This window comes from Atractosteus spatula, chromosome 14 (assembly GCF_055471065.1).
Source record: "Atractosteus spatula isolate fAtrSpa1 chromosome 14, fAtrSpa1.hap1, whole genome shotgun sequence".
Classification (NCBI taxonomy): domain Eukaryota; kingdom Metazoa; phylum Chordata; class Actinopteri; order Semionotiformes; family Lepisosteidae; genus Atractosteus; species Atractosteus spatula.
In genome coordinates this window covers 11,869,896-11,891,738 of record NC_142719.1, presented here as the reverse complement: position 1 = coordinate 11,891,738, position 21,843 = coordinate 11,869,896, and the positions used below count along the sequence as shown (strand labels likewise).

The following is a 21,843-nucleotide window of genomic DNA, read 5'->3' as shown; positions in this document are numbered from 1 at the left end:
TGTCTCACCTTCATTTACAATTCTGGAATTATTTTGCCAGTTTATAAATACGAGGGGGCAGCACGGTGGCGCAGTGGTTAGCGCCTGCTGAAAACATTACCAGGGTACGCGTTCGCATTCTTGCGCTTTTGCATTGCCCTGTGTGTTCCTTGACTTTGCCGTAGTATCAGGTAATAATAATAATAATTGCTTACACTTATATAGCGCTTTATATAGCGCTTTACTCCACTCAAAGCGCTTTACAGGTAATGGGGACTTCCCTCCACCGCCACCAATGTGCAGCATCCACCTGGATGATGCGACGGCAGCCATAGTGTACCAGTACACTCACCACACACCACACACCAGCTATCAGTGGGGAGGAGAACAGAGTAATGAATCCAATTCATACATGGGGATTATTAGGAGGCCATGATTGGTAAGGGCCAATGGGAAATTTGGCCAGGACGCCGGGGTTACACCCCTACTCTTTTCGAGAAACGCCCTGGGATTTTTAATGACCACAGAGAGTAGGACACCTACAGGACCTTGTAGTTGATTAGTATTGTGGTCTGCACCGTCTATACTTTGTTTTTATACCGTCATTTTACTGTGCTTTACTATACATCCTTTACTTGTAGCGTGGCTCTACGAACCCTGACAGGGTACATCCCGAGACTGGGATTAAACATGAGGGGGCGGTGACGTTCACTCTCAGCTGGCAGTGTTTCCCGCGTTCACTGTGGGCGCCTGCCGCCTGCGCTCCCTCCAGGCGCGTCCTCGCTTTCCCTCTGCCTTTTCATGTTTAACTAGGTGTCCCAGTGAAGAGTAACAGTAATGAGACAAGCGTCCAAACATAAGCAATCACTACTTTGATCGTCAATCTGCCAGGATTTGTTTTTTGTTCCGACAGCGCGCGGGTCTTTGGTCTGCTTGCTTGTTAAGTAAAATCTTCAGCCCGTGCGCAAATGGTGGTGGGGTGTGAGAGAGTGTGTTGCGCACTTCAGTTTTGATTTAATTATTCCCTGGCCTGATGTGATACAGACTGGGAGATCATGGAAAAACTCATGTCTGTATCCTTGCAAAAAAAAATAAAGAAATAACCCCCACCTCTGGAACTCTAAACGTTGTGTTTTTTCCCCCTTATTATAACTGACGCTTCCAAAGCCGCTGGTCTGCAGCTGTCATAAACCACAACCACCCACTTCACTCCCCACGCTTAGCGCAAGCTTGCTTCAATTGCAGTTCAAGGTCATTTTCTGCAGTAAAAGCTGCTGTTGACAAAACTGAGAGTATGGCTGCTTAAACTGCATTACAGTACTGTGTTACTTTGTTAAATTAAACACCACTTTGACTATTTTAGTTGTGTGCAATCTGGCCTGAGTGGAAATAAATATTCAATTTTGGGGTCCTTGAGAGCTTTTCGATTTAGTTAAATCATAAGAAATACTCGGAAGTAAAGCTTGCCACGGGTTTTTCAGTGTCATGTTAATTGTGTGGGAATTGGTGTACCGTGGCTCTTGAGATGCGCTGTACCTTTTACTATAACACGTTGATTGATTCAAATAAAGCATACACATTTCTGGGATTTACCAAAAGACAGCGTAATAAAGTTTAATTAAGATTTATGTGGTATAATAATCGTCAATAAACACTGGCTCATGGCCAACAGTTTGCTCCTTGTCGGGCTACAGTTTAAAAATGGCTGAGACAGCACAGCACGAATATCGTGTAGTATTGATTTAATTGTCGAAGCTTCTGAAAGATGTGTTTCTTAGCAGAACTGAAACAAATAACATTTGTCCAAATCTTCGTTTGGGTCATTCAATAAGTTTATTTTGTTTAAGCTATTACATCATCCCAGCAGGGAGGGTACTTCTGTGCCGGCGATGTTATATTTTTCGGCTTCGTCTGACGAGAGTGGCGCCACCGACAGTTATTGTCTGCGAGAGAAGAAGAAAGTGAAACCTCAGTATCTTGTATTACTGGGCGCCGCGTACACAGGTGAAGACAGAAGTTGAAATGTTCAGATGGCTTCTAACTCTTAAAACTCCGACTTTTTAACTTTTTTGCTTCTAAATATGGACAGCAAGAGTCCAACAATTTCATTTTCTTAACACCAGTATCAAGTAGCGGGTGGCATGATGGGTGCCACAAGCGCTGGGGCCCTGGACTCAACTCTGGACCTGGGGTGCTGTCTGTGTGGAGTTTGTATGTTCTCTCCATGTTCACGTGGGCTTCCTCCAGGAGGTCTGGTTTCATCCCGTAATCCAAAGACATAATGGCAGGGTGACTGGCTTCTGGGGAGATTGGCCCTGGTGTGTGTGTGTGTGTGTGTGTGTGTGTACGCCCTGCGATGGACTGGCACTCCATGCAGGGTGTATCCTGCTTTGCACCCGTTTCAAGTTGTAACTGGCTCAGTCCATGAGGCACTGTTACACTTCCTTGAGTGGCCAAACGAGCTGTCTGACTGGCATAAGGATGTGGGCATGTGTCTGGATCTCACCAGATGTGTCTTAAAACACGGGTCATCATCCCAAAAATAGCTATTTATCGCAATCTAGTATGTAGTGTATTACTTTGAAAAATGATAGGACTAACTTAACTCGTTTATTTAGTGTATATGGAACCACACCATCTCTGTTTGAGTAATTATTTAAGCAATGTTTTCCAGTTCAGATCCTGACTGACCCTTCCTTAACTAGACTGTTTTTTTTATTCTATCTGATCTTTCAGTTAGTTGGAAACGCTGATTGTCTCATTAAGATCCTTTCAATTAAAATCTTTTCAACTGTAATTCAGATAAGTGCAGGCAAACAAGCACGACTCAGTTAGATCAAAAATCAGAAGAGACAGAGTCTTGTTAGGACCGGGGTTGTGAAACACACTAACCTCCACCATCTCATCCCCCTGGATCTCCTGAATGTGGGAGAACTTTTCGGTCTGGCAGATGAGTTTCCCATCCTCCATCCTGACAGTGCACTGAGAATGAGAGAGAGAAGATGGGTTTAGGTCTGGGGATTCTGTAAGAAGAGCATCGCACGCTGTTGTGCAGCACTATTATTACAAGTCCAAGTCTAAGTGCAACCCCCCCCCCCAGAGAAAAAGTGGAATTGCTTTCATATCTATAATATACATCATAATTGTCCTCGATATCACCATCACAATGTGTAGAACTAAGTAGATATTGAAAATGAATGGAGACGTAATCTTAATTTATATAGCACGATTACGCATTACCTTAAGGGACTTCACAATGAATAAAATCGACAAGAGAGAGGGGTACACTATTGACAGCAGTGAATTAAAGAGAATTCAAAATGTAAAGTCGTGACTGTCTTCCCAGATCTGATATGAGGTAGGAGATCTAACGGCAGTTCTGTGTTGGTATGTGCACGTGCTTGGAGGGATGGATATCAGCACTGCGACATGGCTGTCTGCATCAGGCCCTGCATGATGCATAATGGCAAGTTGCCAGATATGGGTGCGGTGTGCTACCTGTTTTACACTTGGTATTTCATTAGAGTTTGCTGTCGAACATTCTGCTTTTTCTGTTTGGGTTGGTCATGTAATTGACATATACAGATCAATCCCTTTTGCCACTAGAGCATATTTTCACAATTTTTCTTTTTTTTTTGTTCCATATTTTTTATGTCAAAATTGGAGCTGGAACCTGTCCCAGCAAGCAACAGAGTACACCTTGGATGCAACACCAGTCCTTCCCAGGGCAGACAAAGCATGTGTTTGGTCTGTGGAAGGAAACCAGAGGAAACCCTTGAGAACACAAGGAGAACATGCAAACTCCACACAGACAGCATCTCAAGGGTGGAATTGAACCCAGGGCCCCAGTACTGTGAGGCAGCAATGCAAACCACTGCACCATCTTGCCACACTGTGCTCGTTGACAAGCCAATTTCTTATACTAAACAAATCAAAATTTTGCTTGTGCTTGTGGGGAAAACATTTCTCAAGTTGTGATAGTTTTTTCTTTCAGTTTCAGGGTTTTAACTGAGATTATGGGCTTAGAAACATGGGCTTAGAAAGCTCACTTGCATCCCTAATGCTTCAGTGTGATGTAGTGTAAAATGCTTGAAGATGATCGTGGACCTGCTCAGCAATACATTCTGGAGGAGCATTGCAAGGTACTGTAACTGCCCTCAAATTGTTTATGGTGGTTAGTCCTTTAACTAGAATTAGAACCTCATGATGCAATCCAATTGATTTTCAAGAAAGCGCAATGACACATGAACCAAAGGCACTTCTTCATCCAAAGGCTTGCAGGGGTCTCAAACAGCTGCTTTGCTGATGCCGATACCCATGGTTCTTTCAAGAAGAGACTGGATGAGATCCTCCATTCCTGACAGGAAGCATTTCTTTACACAAAGAGTTGTGGGAGTATGGAACAATCTACCCATCCACGTTGTTGAAGCTGCTCCCTTGGAAATGAAATAGTTGGACAAGGTCCATGGAAGATTTAGCTGGCAGCGTCTAGCTTTAGCTGCTAGCAACCAAACAGTCTAGACAGGGCAATCCTTGACAAACAGTGTGATGTTATGATAAGATAGTAGTCTTTCTTTCAATATGAACACGACCTACCTTGAGCTTCTTGCCATCCATAGTGTTGATGTCAGCCTCCTTACCGATGGTGAAGGAATTGGTTACGGATTGTCGGGGTGTTTTGGAAGTGATGACAAAGTTGTTTCCGTCTTGTTTGATTTCTGTGATAGGCTTCACATCCTTCGCCATCTTTATAACGTCTTCTGGCAGAGCTAAAGAAGAAAACTGATTAAGCCCCAACATTATTATATTGGCGCAAAAAGCAACACAAACCAAAACAAGAAATAAATCAAAACTACAACAAGATTTTTACATAATATACATAATATACATGTACAGTGCTGAGAAAAAGTCTGTGAGTCCTCAAAATAATTATCAGAATTGTACTTCCTTACCATGATGCCCTTGTTTAATTTGAACTGTTTTTCTTAAATAAGCAGAAACATTGATATTTTCCAATTTGTGTTTTGAGACACACTGGTGTATGAAGTAAAATACTTAAGCCCTTTTTTTATACTTACCTTTGTTAAATATTTTGTTCTGCTCAATGAAGCAAAGTCTTTTAGAAAATTGAATTTTGTTGCCACCCTGAAAAGTTTTGTACTGGACGTTGAACAGCTTCTTTAAATAAATCCCAGGAACATTTTACCCATTGTGTTTAAGTTCAGGGCTAGATCTGAACATGCCTATTAAGGGGTAAATAAAAATATTGTTGATCCAAATTCATTTGTGACTCTTTTACTTTAGTAGTGTATTTGATAAAGAGTATTGTAGCTAAGTGGATGGACAAATGTCATATATTCCTTGTAACTCTTCCAGACGTTGTGATTCTAGAAATTGCTTAGCTCCGTTTAATTGTTTTATGAAGCAATCCTACAATCTTTTGCTCTTGGGATAAATACAACGATCACCTAACAACAGCTTTATGTAACCAGCCTAGTGAATATTATATTAAACTGACTGTAACATTCTACATGTCAGATTTCTAATTAGGACAACCTAAACATCAATCCACTTATCCTTCAACAGTGAAAAGCAATGTATTTCCCCTGTGACATTTACTGGCAAGATTGAAAGATTATTTCCACCTTTCAAATATCCTGTCTGACATTTAAGGACACCTCATGTACAGAGCTTGACAGAGCCTTTAACAAGCCTCCTGCTACCAAGTGCCTCTTGTGGTTGTTTAAAAGGAAGAGTGTTTGAACCTTTATCAGAAACAAAGCTTTATCAGAATCAGACAGCAGGCTCTAGGTCAGTACTAAGATATGGTGGTACACACGATAATCAATGGAATGACTCTAAGATTGAAAAATGAAGCACTAATGCAACTAAAATTTTCTTTTTACAAAAAGCTGTTATTGCTTTTCAGGCTGTGCTCTTTCTACCTGTAGGGCGCCACTGTGTTTCTCAAAACTGTAGCACAGCCAAAGTGTAGAAAATAAGGACAAACGCTGTTGGGTCTAGGAATTCTAGAGCACGCAGCAGGATGGTTTGACCATTATCAATGCTGTCTCCTGGGTTTAAGTCTGTTCTGAGGCTCCGTCTGTGTGGCGCTTGCATGTTCTCTCCATGTCTCAGTGGGCCTTTTCCATGGTCTACCTCAGCTTACCTAATGCTGCCTGGCAGTTCATGTGCTACACTATACTTTTAACTCTTACGGGGTTTCACTTTGGTAAATATCAGTGATATTCTGTGCACCTTTCTTACATTTAACATAACATAACATATAACATATAACATATAACATATAACATATAACATCCAACATATAACATCCATGTCCCATATGGCATTAATACATCTTCAGTTATTATGGTGTGTTGGAGTAAAAACATTTATCCTGCTTATGTAGTAGAAAAAAGTTGCATTTGCAACAGTTTATTAACTTTGATATTATGTCTGATCGATGTGTATTTTCTCAAGTGTAATATGGAGTGGAGCATGCGGTAGTGCATGTTTTTATATCTTTTACACCTAGAAGTGTTTCACTTTTCTACATTAGGTGTGAAACTGCAGACCCTACTGTGGTCTTTATAAAGCTTTTTTGCCCAGATTATATTTATTACCATTGGTAAGTACAAAACAGTCATGCAAGCATTATAGAGTAAAATTAATTAAATTTGTCAAATGAAATTATAATAAGGTGGGATAGAGGTGGAGATGCAACACAAATACCATGCAAAGCAAAATTATCCATTCAGTATTCAAACAGTGTGGGCACAAAACCATAAGGTAAACACCCTCTAGGCTTGTACTCCTTGTGTACAGTGAATAAGTGTCACTGGCAAATAACAATACATGTGACAATTACAATCATTAATGCAACCATAGCTTCATGGGTTGTTTTAGTCCTTTGTAGAAAAAAAAGAATTTGACTTAGTTCATCCATCACGTTTTCATGACAGACACCCCCTCAAGGGACAGAGAAACATGGACTTCCTGTATCAGTGTTGTCTTGTTTTAGTTGCAGGAGATATGTACTGTATGTCTGAAAATGTACATTACTAGAGCAGGACCCTCTGAGTATCTGTGTTTTGCATTTTGGAGTTGTGCAGTTGTTACCATTGCTGCCTCTCAGTGCTGTTGCCCTGGTTTCTACTCCCAGTCCAAAGACATACTGGTAGGGAAATTCACTTCTGGGAAAACCGGCCCTGGTGTGAGTGTGTGCATAGCAGTGTTTGTGTCTGTCTGGCTTGTGATGGACTGGCGTCCCATCCAGGCTGTATCCTGCCTTGCTTGCCGGGTTAGGCTCCAGCTCCCCTGTTGCCCTGAGATGGATAAAGTGCTTAGAAAATGGATTGATGGCTGTTTTTATTTACCAATTCTGGCTTGGTAGATTGTTAATTGCCAATTGTTAATGAACTAGACTCAAGTAATAAGCATATTATTAGCATGAGAGGAAGAAGGGCAGCGCTTGCTTTCCCCTGAAACACTCAGGGGAAACATTAAATAAGGAACGCTGATTCCCCTGAAACACTGATGTTGGAAATTTAATGAGAGTCAGCGGGCACCAGGATTACGGAGCTACGAAATAAATAACTAATAAAAAAATAATAATTGTACATTATTATTATAAACCAATGCTTTTTTAGTGATTAAAAAGGACTGTAAAACAAATAAACTTTTATATAATTTATTTAGTTCAGGTGGGTAGCTGCGTCAGCACGCGTAAGCTACAAAGGAACAAGTTGTGTTTTCTTTCTTCTTTTTTTTTCCAGCATGGAATAAACCTATTACTTATTATTTATTTGTGCTAAAACCCATCACATTAATGTGCTTTACCCAAAAGCAACAGCACAATTGTTTTTGGAACAGAAATGTACCTTGAAGGTCATTATTGAAATGAAGTTGACTTGAAAAAAATCCCTATCTTACAGTCCCATGAAATTTCTGACGTGGTGTGTCTTCAGAGGCTAAAACCTGGCAGTGCAGTCCAGAAGGAAAAGAACCAGAAGATGCTCAGAGTGTACGTCTTGGGGGTTTCTTCCTCTGATAAACTGAGTAAGGTTTGCCTCTGCTGTATAAACTAGGGATTGTGTTGTCCATTGGGCTCCGGGCCTCTTTATCTTCCTCCTTTGACGATGACACCTTTCTGTGTTTGCAGGGAGTGTCTACATGGCGAAAGAAAACTTGTTCTATAGGAATATTTCTTCCTAGATCTCAGCTCATTTCACCTCGCATGCAAGGTATGGTGCCTTACGAAATCATAAGAACATAAGAACAGTTACAAAGGAGAGATGGCTCATCATCATCCGTTAGTAGTTAATTAATTCAAGGATACAATACAATCTTTCTTGCAGGAAGCCAGTGTATCAATTTCAACAACATGGAAAATATAGAGTGCAGATCATTGCCCTAATTAACTCTGTCTTTAAACTCCAATTGAGCACGTTACCATGCTTTGTTTTTATAGTGTGTCCTTGCATGTCACAGACATGAAGTCACAACATTTCATAGCACACCCCTGTCTTTGGCTAAGATATATCACCTCACCGCCTTTTATGAATGAAGTTATTTGCCCACACAGGAATAAAATTCCTGCTTGTATAGCTTTGTGTGAATGGAGGGTGGAGGTTGAAGACGTATTCTGTCAGGGATGATCTTAGTGACACTTGGTGAGACACAGCTGCCTAAGTTTAAGGTTTGTAATGCTGAGGAATGAGTGCATTGTGAAATAACGGGCACACTGTAGCTCAAAAGCCTTCAATTATTTTACAGAGCAAAGGAGTAACATATTGTATCTGACAGCGTCTATCCAAATCATGAGAGCATATTATAATTCAAAGGTTTAGCTCAATTCAAAACGTTGAGCAACATAATTCTGCAAGAATCCTCTCATTTAGAAATATCCCTTCCAGTCAAGATTGCATGCTTCAGTGCGTGAATAATAGAAATGCAGACTTACGTATTGATCGCAGAAACTCTTCGTAGTTCTCCTGTGAGTAGACTTGCCATGTTCCATTGAAAGCCATGCTTACTGTTAGTTTTTCCCTCTGCCTCAGGAAGCTGGTAGGAGTAGCTGTGAAGCTCAAAGCAATGTAAGAAGGCCTTAGAATTCTCTGATATTTATGCCCCTGTAGCCTGTGAATCCCCCTTTGTGTTAATCATTAACAGCCAATGCAAGAGCTATTTTTTTTTTGGCCGATTCTGAAGCAATTTCTAGACACCCCTATTTAAATAACCTGTCGTTCACTCACTCCACTTCTGTGTAAATGAACCCTCTGTGTAATTTCACAGCACGGTAGTAGTATCTTGCTCACCGGGAACTAATTTTCATGTAAAATGTAAGAACTGTTTAGGCTGGAATAAGTTGTTGTGTGTTAGATCTGAGCCAATTATTTTTGGAATGTTCTGTTGTTTGGTGAGGCTTTTAATTTAGAGTGGTTGCCTGGAGACAGGTGGTTCCCATGAGGCCTGTATTGGAGATTTCTCCACAACATCTTTATCGCTGCCTCGCTGTCAGATGGTTTCGGTTCTTGAATCCAGGAACTAGGCAACTGGCTACGGATGTGAGCCACGAATCTCCAGGTGTGGACAAAGATAGAACAAATTGCGAACTGGCTTTCCTCTGGTTTACACTTTCAAAAAATGACAATGAGTTTTTTTCTTATTTATTGAATGCACGATGAGCTTGACTGGGCCACTTTTAATTGTTTCACATATCTTTTAGGAGTACTTAGAGGACTTAATAGGAACAGTACAAACCAATGCCATTGCCTGGAAACGTGATTTTTAACACTCTCCTGCAGGCTGCTCCAGTGTGAGGGAAAAGGGATCTTTTTTTTACTGGGTCTGTAAGGAAATTTCAGGCCTCACACAGCTAACACCCCTTGTGGGCAGTGGAATAGTCTTTCTTCTCCTTGAAGTTTGGCTTGAATCCCCAGCGCTGTATCCTGCTGTAGTAGCTGCGATTTATATCAACAGCTCAACTCAAGCTTTGCGTTTTCAGATCCTCCATATTGGATGTGATCTGCAAACTTGACAACAATATTAGAACCAAAAGACAGTTGACATAAATCAGGAATAGCAGTGACCCCAGTACAGATGAGTCCACTAATTACATCACCCCTGTTTGACCATCTACCCCTTATTTGTACCCAGTGTTTCCTGTCTATTATCAAATACTCAGTCCAACTTCTCATGCTACCTCGAATACCTACTGCCAGCAATTTGAAAATGAATAATTTATGAGGAACTTAATCAATACTGTATCATGTGCTCTGTGTTGACTCCTGCTGTGACTTGATCAACAAACTCTAACGAGTTAGGTAAGTACTAACTACATTTTCGAAGTGCACGTTAGACTCTTATTATCATACGCCCAATCCTAGTTTTATTTTATGTTTCCGTTGTGTTCCATGTAGTGGAAGTAAGACTTATTTCCAGTTGTTAGTCCGTTCGGTGGTTCAGTGTGGTCAGCCTTTTTATGAATGAATGCTACATTGGCAATTTTTATGTCCTCACAAGACCACTGTCATTAACAAAAGCAAGCAAGAAAGAGAGCACTGCACACCTGTTTGCACTCAACACATTTATTTATTTATTTTTCCATTGCTTTTAAAGTTCGACATTCTTGGCTCCCAGCTGGCTCCACCAGAAAAGGCGTTCACCCTGAGCACAAGTTCACTTCTATCGCTCAGGCTATGCAAATTCAAGCCTGGATCATGTCACTATGACACCAGATTGGGCTCAGTATCATCAGGGACGGGGTTAGTTATTCAGGATTGTCTTGGCTCTCACTGAATTCCCAGACACTTGAAGGCCCACGATGAAGCCAGTGAGGAATTCTCTTCTCTACCCAACAGCACTGAATCGCTCCAATCCTGGCCAGGTTGGAGAAGCCAGCCTTCACTTTCTCCTCTCTCCAAATAAGTACACGAGTCATCACTGTGGGCTGTGATGTAAATTGCCCCTTCCAAACTACGTGGGTATTTACTAAAAAAGAATTGTCGATTCCACCCTTTTTTTTAAAAGCAAAAGCAAAACAGCTCGATGTTTTATCCACTTGCAAAATAGCCCAACACTTTTGACACAAAATCGTGTAATCGTGACGGAATGGCTGAATTCATTTTCTAAAGTGGATTAAACATGAAACTGTTGATGCTTTCCAGTTGAGAGCAGTTTGCTTCTTTTTTTCTTTTGCGAGCTGTTGCATCAAGAATGGAATCTTGGTGTGCTAATGAAATGATGTGCTAATTACATATAATGCGATAATTTAAAATACAACAAAAGTGATTGGTTGGTTTGCATTTTTAATTCTCCATCTTCCACTGGAGGCTAACTGTGGTATTGCAGGAGACAAATCAGAAAGAGAGGAAAGGTGGCAAAAATGACTCTGAGGTGACCAGAGGAGAGGTGAATGGCATCTAGGACACAGAGGTAACTGTGTGCTTTTCCTATATTAAGAAAGAGATATCTTGCACAGTGACATTTCTTCATTGACTATCTTAAAAAGGGTAAATATTTTAATTTTTTAAAGTAGAATTTGTAGGTCTGATAATACAAGCTTCATTAACATAAATGCAGCCAGTGATCAGGGCTTTATGGTGACAAATGACAGTAGCAGCATAAGGTTAATCGCTGCCGTGCTGCTGTGTGATTTACGATGGAATTAACCGGCTATAATGCTGGAAACTATGCATAAATTACGCTAATAAAAGAACAAACTAAGCTCGTCTTCATACTTAATCTAATCTGTTCTGAGTACACGGCAGCTTGCTTTATACCCTATCAATGTCATCTGCTTTTAATGACAGATAACATAGGTACAAATTGAATTTTGAACTTGGGTGCTTATCTGACCAGAAAGCTGCAAATGCTGTTAAAACAGCATGTAATTTCCAACTGAGCCTAGCACTGCAATTCTGTGCCCAGTGTCCCGATCTTCACATTTGCATGTTTGTTTAAAGACTTTAAGCACGTGGCAAGACTGACTATTCTGACATATCCTTAAAAATGTTCTTAAAGGCGTTGAACTTTATCTGATGATTTTTTTCAGAAAATCAATGATTTCCCTGTAAATGTTAATGCTCACATTTCTGTAAATTCTCCAATATAATGTAAGCAAATATAATTAATTTCTCTTCTTTTGCTGTCATACAGTATAAATTAAAGTCTAATGACCCCTGTGTCTTGTTTGGGATGGGTCATTGTGCATGAAAGCAATGGTTTCTTTTCAATGTGCAACTTCAGGATGATTGGTTAACTCGGTAGTGACAATATAATTATTTAAGTTCCAATAAAACGCTTAATTAAAAAATCAAATAGTACAGAATGTTGCATTAGCTTTATTAGTTTCTTTTATCTCTTCCTTTGAGCTTTGAGGGATTTAATTTCAAATTGCTTTGCACATTCTGACTGAGGAAGTTACAGACACCAAAAACAGCTGTACCCCGTGGTTGCAGATAAAACAAACCACCAGAGCAATTCATTTCCTGCAGCCTTCTTGATAACAGGGCATGGAGAGCCACATAATTCCATGAAGATACCCGGTTTACAACAGCTAATTAATGTTCTTTTACACAGTTGCCTCAATACAATTCTAATACGTTCCTATCCAGCCAGATGCATTACCCCTGTAGATAACTCATTGTCAACCTTCATTAAAATACATTTGCACAACTACCCAGGCACATTAAACAATATTGATCCAATTAAGTCATTCAGAGCTCAGCTGAAATATCCACCAGAAGACACTGTTCAAAAGTTGCAGAAATAACTAGGCCATAAAAACGCCTCTCTTTGTATAATGTTCAGAGAGGTTATATAAGATGTGTGACTATTTACCATGAGTAATGTAAATAAAGTTGTTCCGTGACTTGACTCAGGTTTTTAAAACAATCTTGTGACCTAATTCTAGTTTTTGCCTCTTTTGAAAGTTTGTCCTGTAGTGCTTTGCAGGCCTGGGCTCAGACATTTCTGTGCTAAACTACCACGTGCAAGAAACTGAAAAGCAGTAAATAGAATGAAATGATACGACTGGTTTTATGATCTATCCGGTAGGGCGCGATGCTCTACATTTCCACAGCTCCTGCTCTGGGCTTCTCCCCATACTTGTACACGCTGACGGTGACGTCCTCCGTCTGTGTCCCGTGCTTGTTTCTCACGAAGATGCTGTATTTGCCTGAATCCTCCGCCGTCACTTGGTTTATAGTGATGGAGCTGCACCCGGCTGATGTCGTGATTTTGTACTGCTCTCCCGTGACGATTTCTCTTTCGTTCTTCATCCAGAAGACCTCAGGGGTCGGATCTCCAGCCGTGAAGCAGGTGAGACACAGAGACTGTTGTGTGTGAAGGAGAAACTCACTTCAGTCTCAAGCACAATTCAGCACTGAATTGTTTAGTAATTAATTGTTTATTAATCCATTTACTTGGATTAATGGCTTGTAGGGGAGACTAGAAATATGAATGTCTTCAAAATGTGCCATATGTAACCTCCTCTGATATGTGTGGCAAAGTACTGACAAGTTGTTTATTTCATTTACTAGAACTTACATATTTCTTGTGGTTCCTCACAACACATCCAAATTTACACAGTTTTTTTAGCATGCCTTTTGTTTTGCACTAACTGTTAATCCTTGGCAGACCACACACAGCACACTTTTATTTTTAGGTTTTTCAAATCCATGTTGCCTACAGATATATTTGTACTCAATTCGATAGGCATAACCATATCAGCACAAGACACAGTGGGCTCCTTGTGTAAAGTAACCCAGGCTACACCTCATCCAGCATTCTTTCACAGACTCAGGAGAAACAGATCTCAGGTGCAACAGATTTGAAGACTTTCATAAAAACAACTTTTTGGAACTTCATCTATTACCATAATATAGACCAAACAAAATCAAAATGGTAGGAAATACTGCTACTGCACATATTAACTTTTTGCTGGCAAAAGGGAGTTTTTTTTTACCAGGTTAACTTTCTTCCAGTCTAGAACCATGTTTCCAGATTTCTAGAAAATGGAACTTCAGTTTATCCAGTGGTTCGTATGAATCCACTACAAGGAAAACTACAAGGAAAAATACAAATTGGAGAGCTCAAAGCCCTTTTTTTCCTGAACAAACACAGGTTTTCCATTTGTTTTCTGTGTAATCAGTTTTCCAAGATCATGCCAAGTCCTTTGAGGAACATCAGTAAATTAGCATTGTAACAAAATCAATTGAATCTTAAACCCCAAGGGTATCAGGAATTTCTCGATTAGGAACCTGAGCCATTTGTGTAAATAGGCTTTATTAAAACTATTACTTGAATTAGGTTTCTTCTTAGAAGAGGCTGATTAAAGTGCCAGTCCTTGACAGCTCATTTATTTAAACTGCAGTATGAAAACAAGAGCCGTATTATTAAAACACTCCTGTGTTGAGAGCCATTTTGCGACTCTGCTCTTTGAAATGTGCAGAGCTGTTCTGCACTGTTAGAATCTATTAAAAGCTGTTCACACCTCTCCTCTCGATTTGGCTTTCAAAGGCAATTTGTGTAAAACAGTCTTCTCTTTTGTATTCAGATGATTTAAAAAAAATAGAGCTAAATAAAGTGATTGCTTCAATGTTTTTTGAGAAGTGGCTAGAATGAGCCTGATCTAACAAGTTAACAGTTTCCAACTAATCAATCAGCAGGGAGAAACAGGACAGGAAGTCTTCAGACTAGCATGTTTAGATTTAATTTGAAAATATTTTATTTAAAAGAGTAATTTCTGCTAGGTTGTGCTCGGAACAAAACCCAGTTCCAATGATTGAGTAATTGCATTTCATTAGTCTAATTTAACAAGAATTAGAAAACATCACAAACCACCCACCTTATTTTCCATGATGGCCACCACATCAGGTAACCCCTTGGTTACTCTTGCTCGGTCTGAAAGAGACGAATTTGTTTAAAAAAACTAAAGTGGGGGTTCCTAACTCCATCTCCATATTTCATATATATATCTTAAATATATACAAACAAGAGAAATGAATTTGGAAAATTGCTTACTCTTTTCAGCAATTGCTGCTTGTCTGTGGGGAGAGAAGTGACATTGTTCACTATAAAGTAGGTCAGGATCATCATTGTAATGAAGACTTCCATGCATCCAACCACTTTCCAACTGCTTTATCCAATACGGGATCTTAGTAAGCAAGGGGCACATGGCAGGATACACAATGGTGGATGGGACACCAGTCCATCACAGTTCTCACAAAGACACCAACATGCACGCACTCCAAGCACAAGCAGTGTCAGCATTCCCAGAAGCCATTGAACCCACCAGTATGTTTTTGGACTGTTGGAGGAAATCAGAGCACTCAGAAGAAACCCACATGAATACAGGAAGAACAGGCAAACGCCATGCAGGAATTGAACCCAGGGCCCCAGCTTGGCAAGGCAACACAGCACCACTGTGCCACATAACGAAGATTTACATATAATGATACATACTTAGATGTCATTTCACATATAACACTTAGTAATCACCTTGGATATGGTGAAACTGAGACTATGATTAATACAGAACAAAGAGTTCATAAGATCTGTAAAATAAATCTTATTTTGTTGGAAAGTTGAATACTCTTTTCCCTTCTTATATAATATTACTTTTCTCATTGAATCTGGATACATGACACTTCTTCTTGTTGTTATTTTGTTTTCATTATTTAATTGGTGCCTTTATCTAAGGTGATGTACTTGTGGAATAATTACTGAGAAACAGAAGACGGGTGTAGCAGTTTCACGGTGGACAGTGGGAGAAAAAGAGCTCAACAGTATGTGTGCAGCTGTAGGAAATACACAAGTGAACTGTTGGATCTGGAGGTACTTTCTGAGCTGGTGGTGGAAGCTAGTTAGAAAATTGCCCCGGTGTGTCTAGGTGCTTGGCTCCACTGTTGGACACTGGGGACAAGAGAGTGAGGAAGAGGCACTGTGTGTAGAGTGGAATCAGTTGAGACAGAGGAACTGGGGTGTTGAAGGGGGTAGAGAGTTCTCTTGAGCCAAACAAAGCAAGTATAGTGTGAAATATGTGCAGGACTTTGAACAGCTCATTACTCACTTTAGCCTCTGGTGTTCCATCAAGGCGTCTGCAAATACTTAAAGAAAAGAAAAAACAAGTCTTTAGTCTGCAAAAAAACAGCATTGTAATCCTGTTTTTCCTGCTGCTTAAGCTGTCCTTCGTCAGACTTAAAACTTATAAAAACATTCCCTGCCTTCTTTCTGGAATAAGATAGCTATGGTTAGCACAACTGCTCCGTCTCAGATTCCCCCTGCTTGAGAAGGGAAAAGTCTTTCTTTGTGAGCTCAGTAATGCAGTTATCTACAGCTTCTGACACTGAAGCTGACAGCTGATTCCAGCACTCAACAGATAGGCTTGGGGAAAATTACTTTTAAAACACAATCCATTTTGCTTAAATGTTACCTATTATTATTGTTATAATTAGCAAGGAGAAAAAAAGTCATTGGTTACAGTGATCCATGTAGTGTGCATATAGTTACTTTGTGAATTCATCCAGTACTTCACCTCTTGACAGACATTTCCCCCAAGTTCTTATCAAGTAAAAATGTAGCCCCTTATACAAGTAACTTGTAATTGTAATGGTTTACTTTAGTAAGACAGTAAGACATTGTTAACAGATTAGCTTCTGTGGCATTGTTTTGATAAAAGATGGGCATTTTGTCCAAAACAAACTCTTGCCATGCTAATGGGATAAAGAAAAGCTTTGATACTCCTCTTTTACCTTGGCCAGACAAATCCAGCGTTCGTCTGTGTGGGTCTCGACCGTCAAACATTTCCAGTGTGTATTTCCCTCTGTCGGATTCTGTGGGGTTAAAGATCTCTAACCACACCTTGTTCATGCTGCTCCCAGACGGAGTTCTTGCTTCGCTGCCCAGTTTCTTCTCTCTTAATGTAAAACATGAGGGGCATACATTAGTGTAAAGTGTCGTTCAGGTAAATGTGAGCTTGGAAGGCGAGAATAACAAAAACACACCTGCCAGGGCCCCCTTTATTCTGCTGCCAAGAGCAGACGGCTCGTATTTCTGTTTGTGTTGACACAATTAAATTGCTTTCACGCATTGATGCATCTTTTCCAGTGAGTAGCGAATGCACAGAAATCAATTTAGGAAATTAAAGGAAAGGAAGACAAACAAAATTGAAATTTAACCATGATATTCACCATGCAACTGTGCAATGCTGCCCCAAAGTTTAAAAAAAATACACAGAGCCCTGTTGTGAAAACAATGCATCCCCCTGGAACAGTGGATCTGAAATAGAGTTGACCATTTTTTTTTCTACTTCCATGCTTGTGGACTCTGCTGGTCTTCTCCATGACTATCTGTGACAGACTCTATTGAGAGGGCTCCTTCCAGCTTTACTGCAGGCCAGTATCTCTATATTTCCATCCACAGACAGATTACATTACATGTTTTACTTGAAATTTTAAGGAGGTGATGAAGCAGGACAAAACAGAGAAGTGATTCAGATGGTGATTTTGAAGCAAACCCTTGCTGTACTGTAAATAATAAGATAAAAGCAGTAACGAGGGGCATGCAATTCACTAAAGAGATTGCAATAATGCCAAGGAAACTTACTTGAAGTACCAGCTGGTTTTCATGTAGTCCAAATAGTACTTCAAAGAGCAATAAAGCTTAAACCCTTCAGCAGTGGGCTGGACCTCCAGCGGGCCTGCAGACAGGGCTAAGTGAAAAGGAAAGCTCAGATGAAACTGAGAGCACATTTTAATCTGCCTCCAAATCCACTAAAAGTGGTTTCAGATTGAAACAAAGAATTTGCCTTCTGGGTATGCAGATGGAACAACCCTGTTGCAGGAGACGGAAAATGTAGTTTCCTGAAAGGAGATTTTTCTTTTGGGTTCAGGGGTGATGGTTTACAGAGTCAAATCTGCATGCTTTTTCCATAGGTGTTACACAACTAATGAGATCCACAGTGCTTTCTGGACTTTCTCAAAGAACACATACTGCAGGGTATGAAGCAACATTAGTCTGTTTAGAAATGTATTGTAAATGTGAACAGGTCTCTTAGTGTAACGTCAGAATGATACGGTAACATACAGTGTTTGACAAATTTTCCACTTTTTTGTGGGGTGTGACCTGGTGCTGAGAGGCACCCAACAGACAGCAGAAATAATCTTTGTCCAAGCGTACGTTAGATAAAGAGATCGTAGACTTTCAGTAGAAATGTGGTGCAACTTGATTTGAGAGCAAAATGATTACGTCAAGGCCTCAAACACTTTGATTAAAAGTGATCTTTATGGATCATTAAACCATCATTCCAGCTTGAAGCTTAAGTTATCAGTGAATGTTTTACTGCTATTCTTATACTCATACTGTTATTATCTATCAATTTAATTTAATTCCACATAGCCAAATGAAAGTTTCAGTGTGTTGAAAGTATAATTCAAGCGAATAATGAATTGTATTTAAACAGTACTTTTCATCCCAAAGAATCACAAAGCCCTGTAGGTGTAGGAGGGAGTCCATTTCTTCCACCACTAAATTCTGCCTCACTACCCAACAGCAGCCATTCTGCACAGGTAGAACAGGGGGAGGAGTGACAAACTTCTTGAATTAAGGAGAAAATGTATCTAGATTTTACAAGTCCATAGTGGAACGTGGTCAGGACACCATAGTAAACACACAGCTCTTCCAAACAGTGCCACAGGTCTTTAATTAAGAGCTCAGGTTAACTGCTCCTCTGCAGCACAAAACCTTGTACAGCACTATGTTCCTGGTCAACACATTGGTTTTTAGAAGAAAGAGCACCACCTACTGGTCTACCAGCACCACACAGCATCAACCTGGTTTTAATTAAGGCTCTCATCCCATCAGGGCGATCAGAACCAGCCTTGTCTATTGTAATACAGCACAGAGTGAGAATCCATCACCCAGCAGTGAAAAAGAATGTCTGCAACAGGTAAGTGCTTCAAAATAATAAGGATCTCTTAATGAGACTGCAAGAATAAAACCTATGATATACTATGTTATAGTTCTGATGTTGATTGCACAATTGCAAATAAACATAATGACACCCTGGAATTTGAAACACTGCCATTCTTTGGTTTATTTAATAGATATCACATATTAAACTGATTTTTTCAGCATTTTTGAGCAGCAGACAAAAGTATTATCATCCTCTGCCTGATCTCAGTTTATTCACTTGCATTTTTTTTCCTCTGGCTTGTAAGGATGAATCGATGCTCCATAGACTTCAATAAAATGTTGTTGATAACATGTAAAGCTAAAACGCATGTTTCAAAGGCTCGTTTCAAATGCTGCTTACGAACATAAACCCCTAACCTTAGGCCTATACCAAGCCTGAGGCTGAAACCAGCTGTAATGTACAGTGAACCTTGGCTGTTATAACAGGGCTCATTTGGGCCCATTATAGTGACAGCGGAATTTACTGATGTTTGGAGGAGGCACTCTGTGACTCAGGGGCTGGGATGTTAAAATGGACACGCTGCCCTGGTCCACTTTGGCCAACATCAGAACTAGGAAGAACTGCATCACCCATGCCTATTCCTCTATCAGCACAGGGATTTTCGGCTGTGTTTATACTGTGAGCGCTAACAGAAACTGTCAAGCTTCTCTGCAGCACTTACCGCATTGCCTGCACAGCTCCTGCTGCAGCTTTTCAAATTCTAGAATGAGAAATAAATGTTGATTCTCACATCTCATAGCGGATCAGTGACGGCGACCCTATGCGCAAGAGCCATTGCAACACTCTCTGCTGCTGGAAAGATGCTTCTCTCAGAGAATTGAGAACAACAACATGTAGGAGAGATTACAAATGAGAGAAGGCCATTTGGTCTTTTTCGGTTGCTAGTAGCTAATTGATCCCAAGATCAATGATCAAGATCAACTGATCCCACTGCCCAACTTCAGGAACAATGAGACCTCATTCAAGTATTAAAAACCTTAAAGGCTTTGATAAAAATCAGCCCAGCTGACTTCTTAAGAATAAATCGTGAAATTTAAAACTAAAGGCACAAGTGAAAGCTATGTGTAAGTGCACTTACCGGGGCAGTGCTTTACTGAAAGGCTTGTAGGAGTGTGGAACAAGCTATCCAAGTATATTACTGAAGTTGATCCCTGGACTTCTTTCAAAAATTAGCCAGATAAAATCCTCCAATCACTTAATGACCAACTACCAAAGCAGCTGTATGGACTGAATGAGTGAGTACAGGTGTTAATTGTAGAAGGTGTCTTCAAATAACTCTTGGCGACTGTCTTACCTTGATCTACTAAATCAACAGTACTGATGTCCTCCCCTCGGTCATCAGACAGCACTGCTTTGTACACACCTATGTCCTTAATAGTCACCTGTCAGGACAGAAATGATGGAGCAGAGAAGTGAGTGTGTGCTTATGAAAGAGACCAACAGGAAGACATAAAGAAGCATTATTGTTTTAGTACATTTAATATTCTCATCGTGGCATTTCACAAACATATAGACCTATATATATAAACACGAAATACACACCCATTAATATAGATAAACTCAGGGGCTTGTAGGAAATGTGTGGTTGGGTTTCAGGAGCAGAGAAGAAAGAGTTTAAACTTCCCTGGCTGTTTCAACTCCATGGATAACTGGTGGAAGGTCTGTTGAGTCTCTCCTGACAACCTCAACTATAAGAACCCCCACTGAAACAGTGAAATACAAGACCTGTTTCTAAACTTTATGGGTTATATACCTGTTCAACAGGTGCAGCTCTTCCACGGTGTGATTATGGGCACTCGTGGGTTCTGAGTCATGCAGTGACACTTCCCAGCCAGTGGCAAAATCTGCTACCCCACAAGGCCAGGTGTTCTGCTGTGGAATACTTTTACACAGCCCAGGTTTCAAGGGTCATGATGCCACTTCTGTAGCAGGTTTAATGCCACAGGTCCTGCTACTCAAATGGATTCACTGGGGGTTCTTCATGCGTATGTCAGTAAATATCAGTTGTGTCTGAATCTATTCAGTTGAATGTATTACATTATTATTTTCAATGTGACCACCTATTTTTATATTGGAATAATGGGATGGAAGTAAGATCCTATTGCAAAAATATAGAGATGTTCCAGATTATACAAAAATAATCACTAGAAATACCAAATGCTAGTAAGCAGACCAAGAGGAATTGGAATGTGAAGGCCTCTCCCTATATTTTTCTCCACATCTGGGAAAAGACTACTATGATCCTCAGCTTTGCAGTTGCATTATCGAGTAAATGCTGCCACTTAATGTACATTCCTTGACATACTTTTGCATTTCAGAAAAATTAGGAACAAATGATCCTTTCTGTGTGATCACCTAGGCAGGTGGGCTAGTTTTGCTGTGGGGTCTGATTAATTCTCTATAGATGGGGTAAGGTGGTGGTGGGGATATTTATGTCTGAGTTTTTAAAAAGACCTCTTTAAAACAGCAGCTGGTATTGTGTGCAGTCCATTAGTCTGGATGAGTGACTGCGAATTTGAGTCTTTGCGTCAAGGCTATTTATACACTCACCGAGGAATGAGACATTCCTGTGCATTCTGTCTATGTGGGAAAATGCAATGGATATTGACAGATTGACAGTCTATAGTGAGGAAACACACCCCTGTGTTTAATTAAAGACCAACACATAAATTGCATATTATGCAAAGTCACTCGGAAATCTTTTATCATTCCATGTTTTTTTTATTTACCTCTTAAGGGTATGCCTTTTTAAACTTACAATGCTTAAATTATCAGCACTGGCATAAACATGAGAATTTACCAATGGGGATAAACTCTCTGTGTAACTATCTTTGTAATCTGCAAGACTCATACTGTATGAGAGAGCACAGTTTTCTTTACCT

The 21,843-nt window shown here is 40.1% G+C and overlaps 2 protein-coding genes across 3 annotated transcripts in view; both read right to left on the bottom strand.

Annotated features, from left to right (window-relative positions):
• Positions 1–1,793: 1,793 nt before the first annotated feature.
• LOC148820632 (fatty acid-binding protein, liver-like) lies at positions 1,794–9,060 on the bottom strand. Its single transcript, XM_088932560.1, has 4 exons — positions 8,945–9,060; positions 4,576–4,748; positions 2,872–2,961; positions 1,794–1,922 (listed from the first exon to the last, which is right to left on the bottom strand). The coding sequence occupies exons 1-4, from the start codon at positions 9,009–9,011 to the stop codon at positions 1,872–1,874; spliced, it is 381 nt and encodes a 126-aa protein (XP_088788686.1). The 5' UTR covers positions 9,012–9,060; the 3' UTR covers positions 1,794–1,871.
• Positions 9,061–10,555: 1,495 nt separating this feature from the next.
• myom3 (myomesin 3) overlaps positions 10,556–21,843 on the bottom strand; it is a 92,653-nt gene continuing 81,365 nt past the window's right edge. Inside the window, exons 28-35 of one of the 2 annotated variants that reach the window (XM_088932006.1) lie at positions 20,256–20,343; positions 19,623–19,661; positions 17,593–17,698; positions 16,740–16,903; positions 16,058–16,094; positions 15,010–15,032; positions 14,834–14,889; positions 10,556–13,319 (exon numbers count right to left, since the gene is read on the bottom strand). In XM_088932006.1, the coding sequence (XP_088788132.1) occupies positions 13,053–13,319; positions 14,834–14,889; positions 15,010–15,032; positions 16,058–16,094; positions 16,740–16,903; positions 17,593–17,698; positions 19,623–19,661; positions 20,256–20,343 (780 nt within the window). In that variant the 3' untranslated portion in view covers positions 10,556–13,052. The remainder of the gene's footprint in view (positions 13,320–14,833; positions 14,890–15,009; positions 15,033–16,057; positions 16,095–16,739; positions 16,904–17,592; positions 17,699–19,622; positions 19,662–20,255; positions 20,344–21,843) is intronic. The other variant, XM_088932007.1, reaches the window with a different exon arrangement.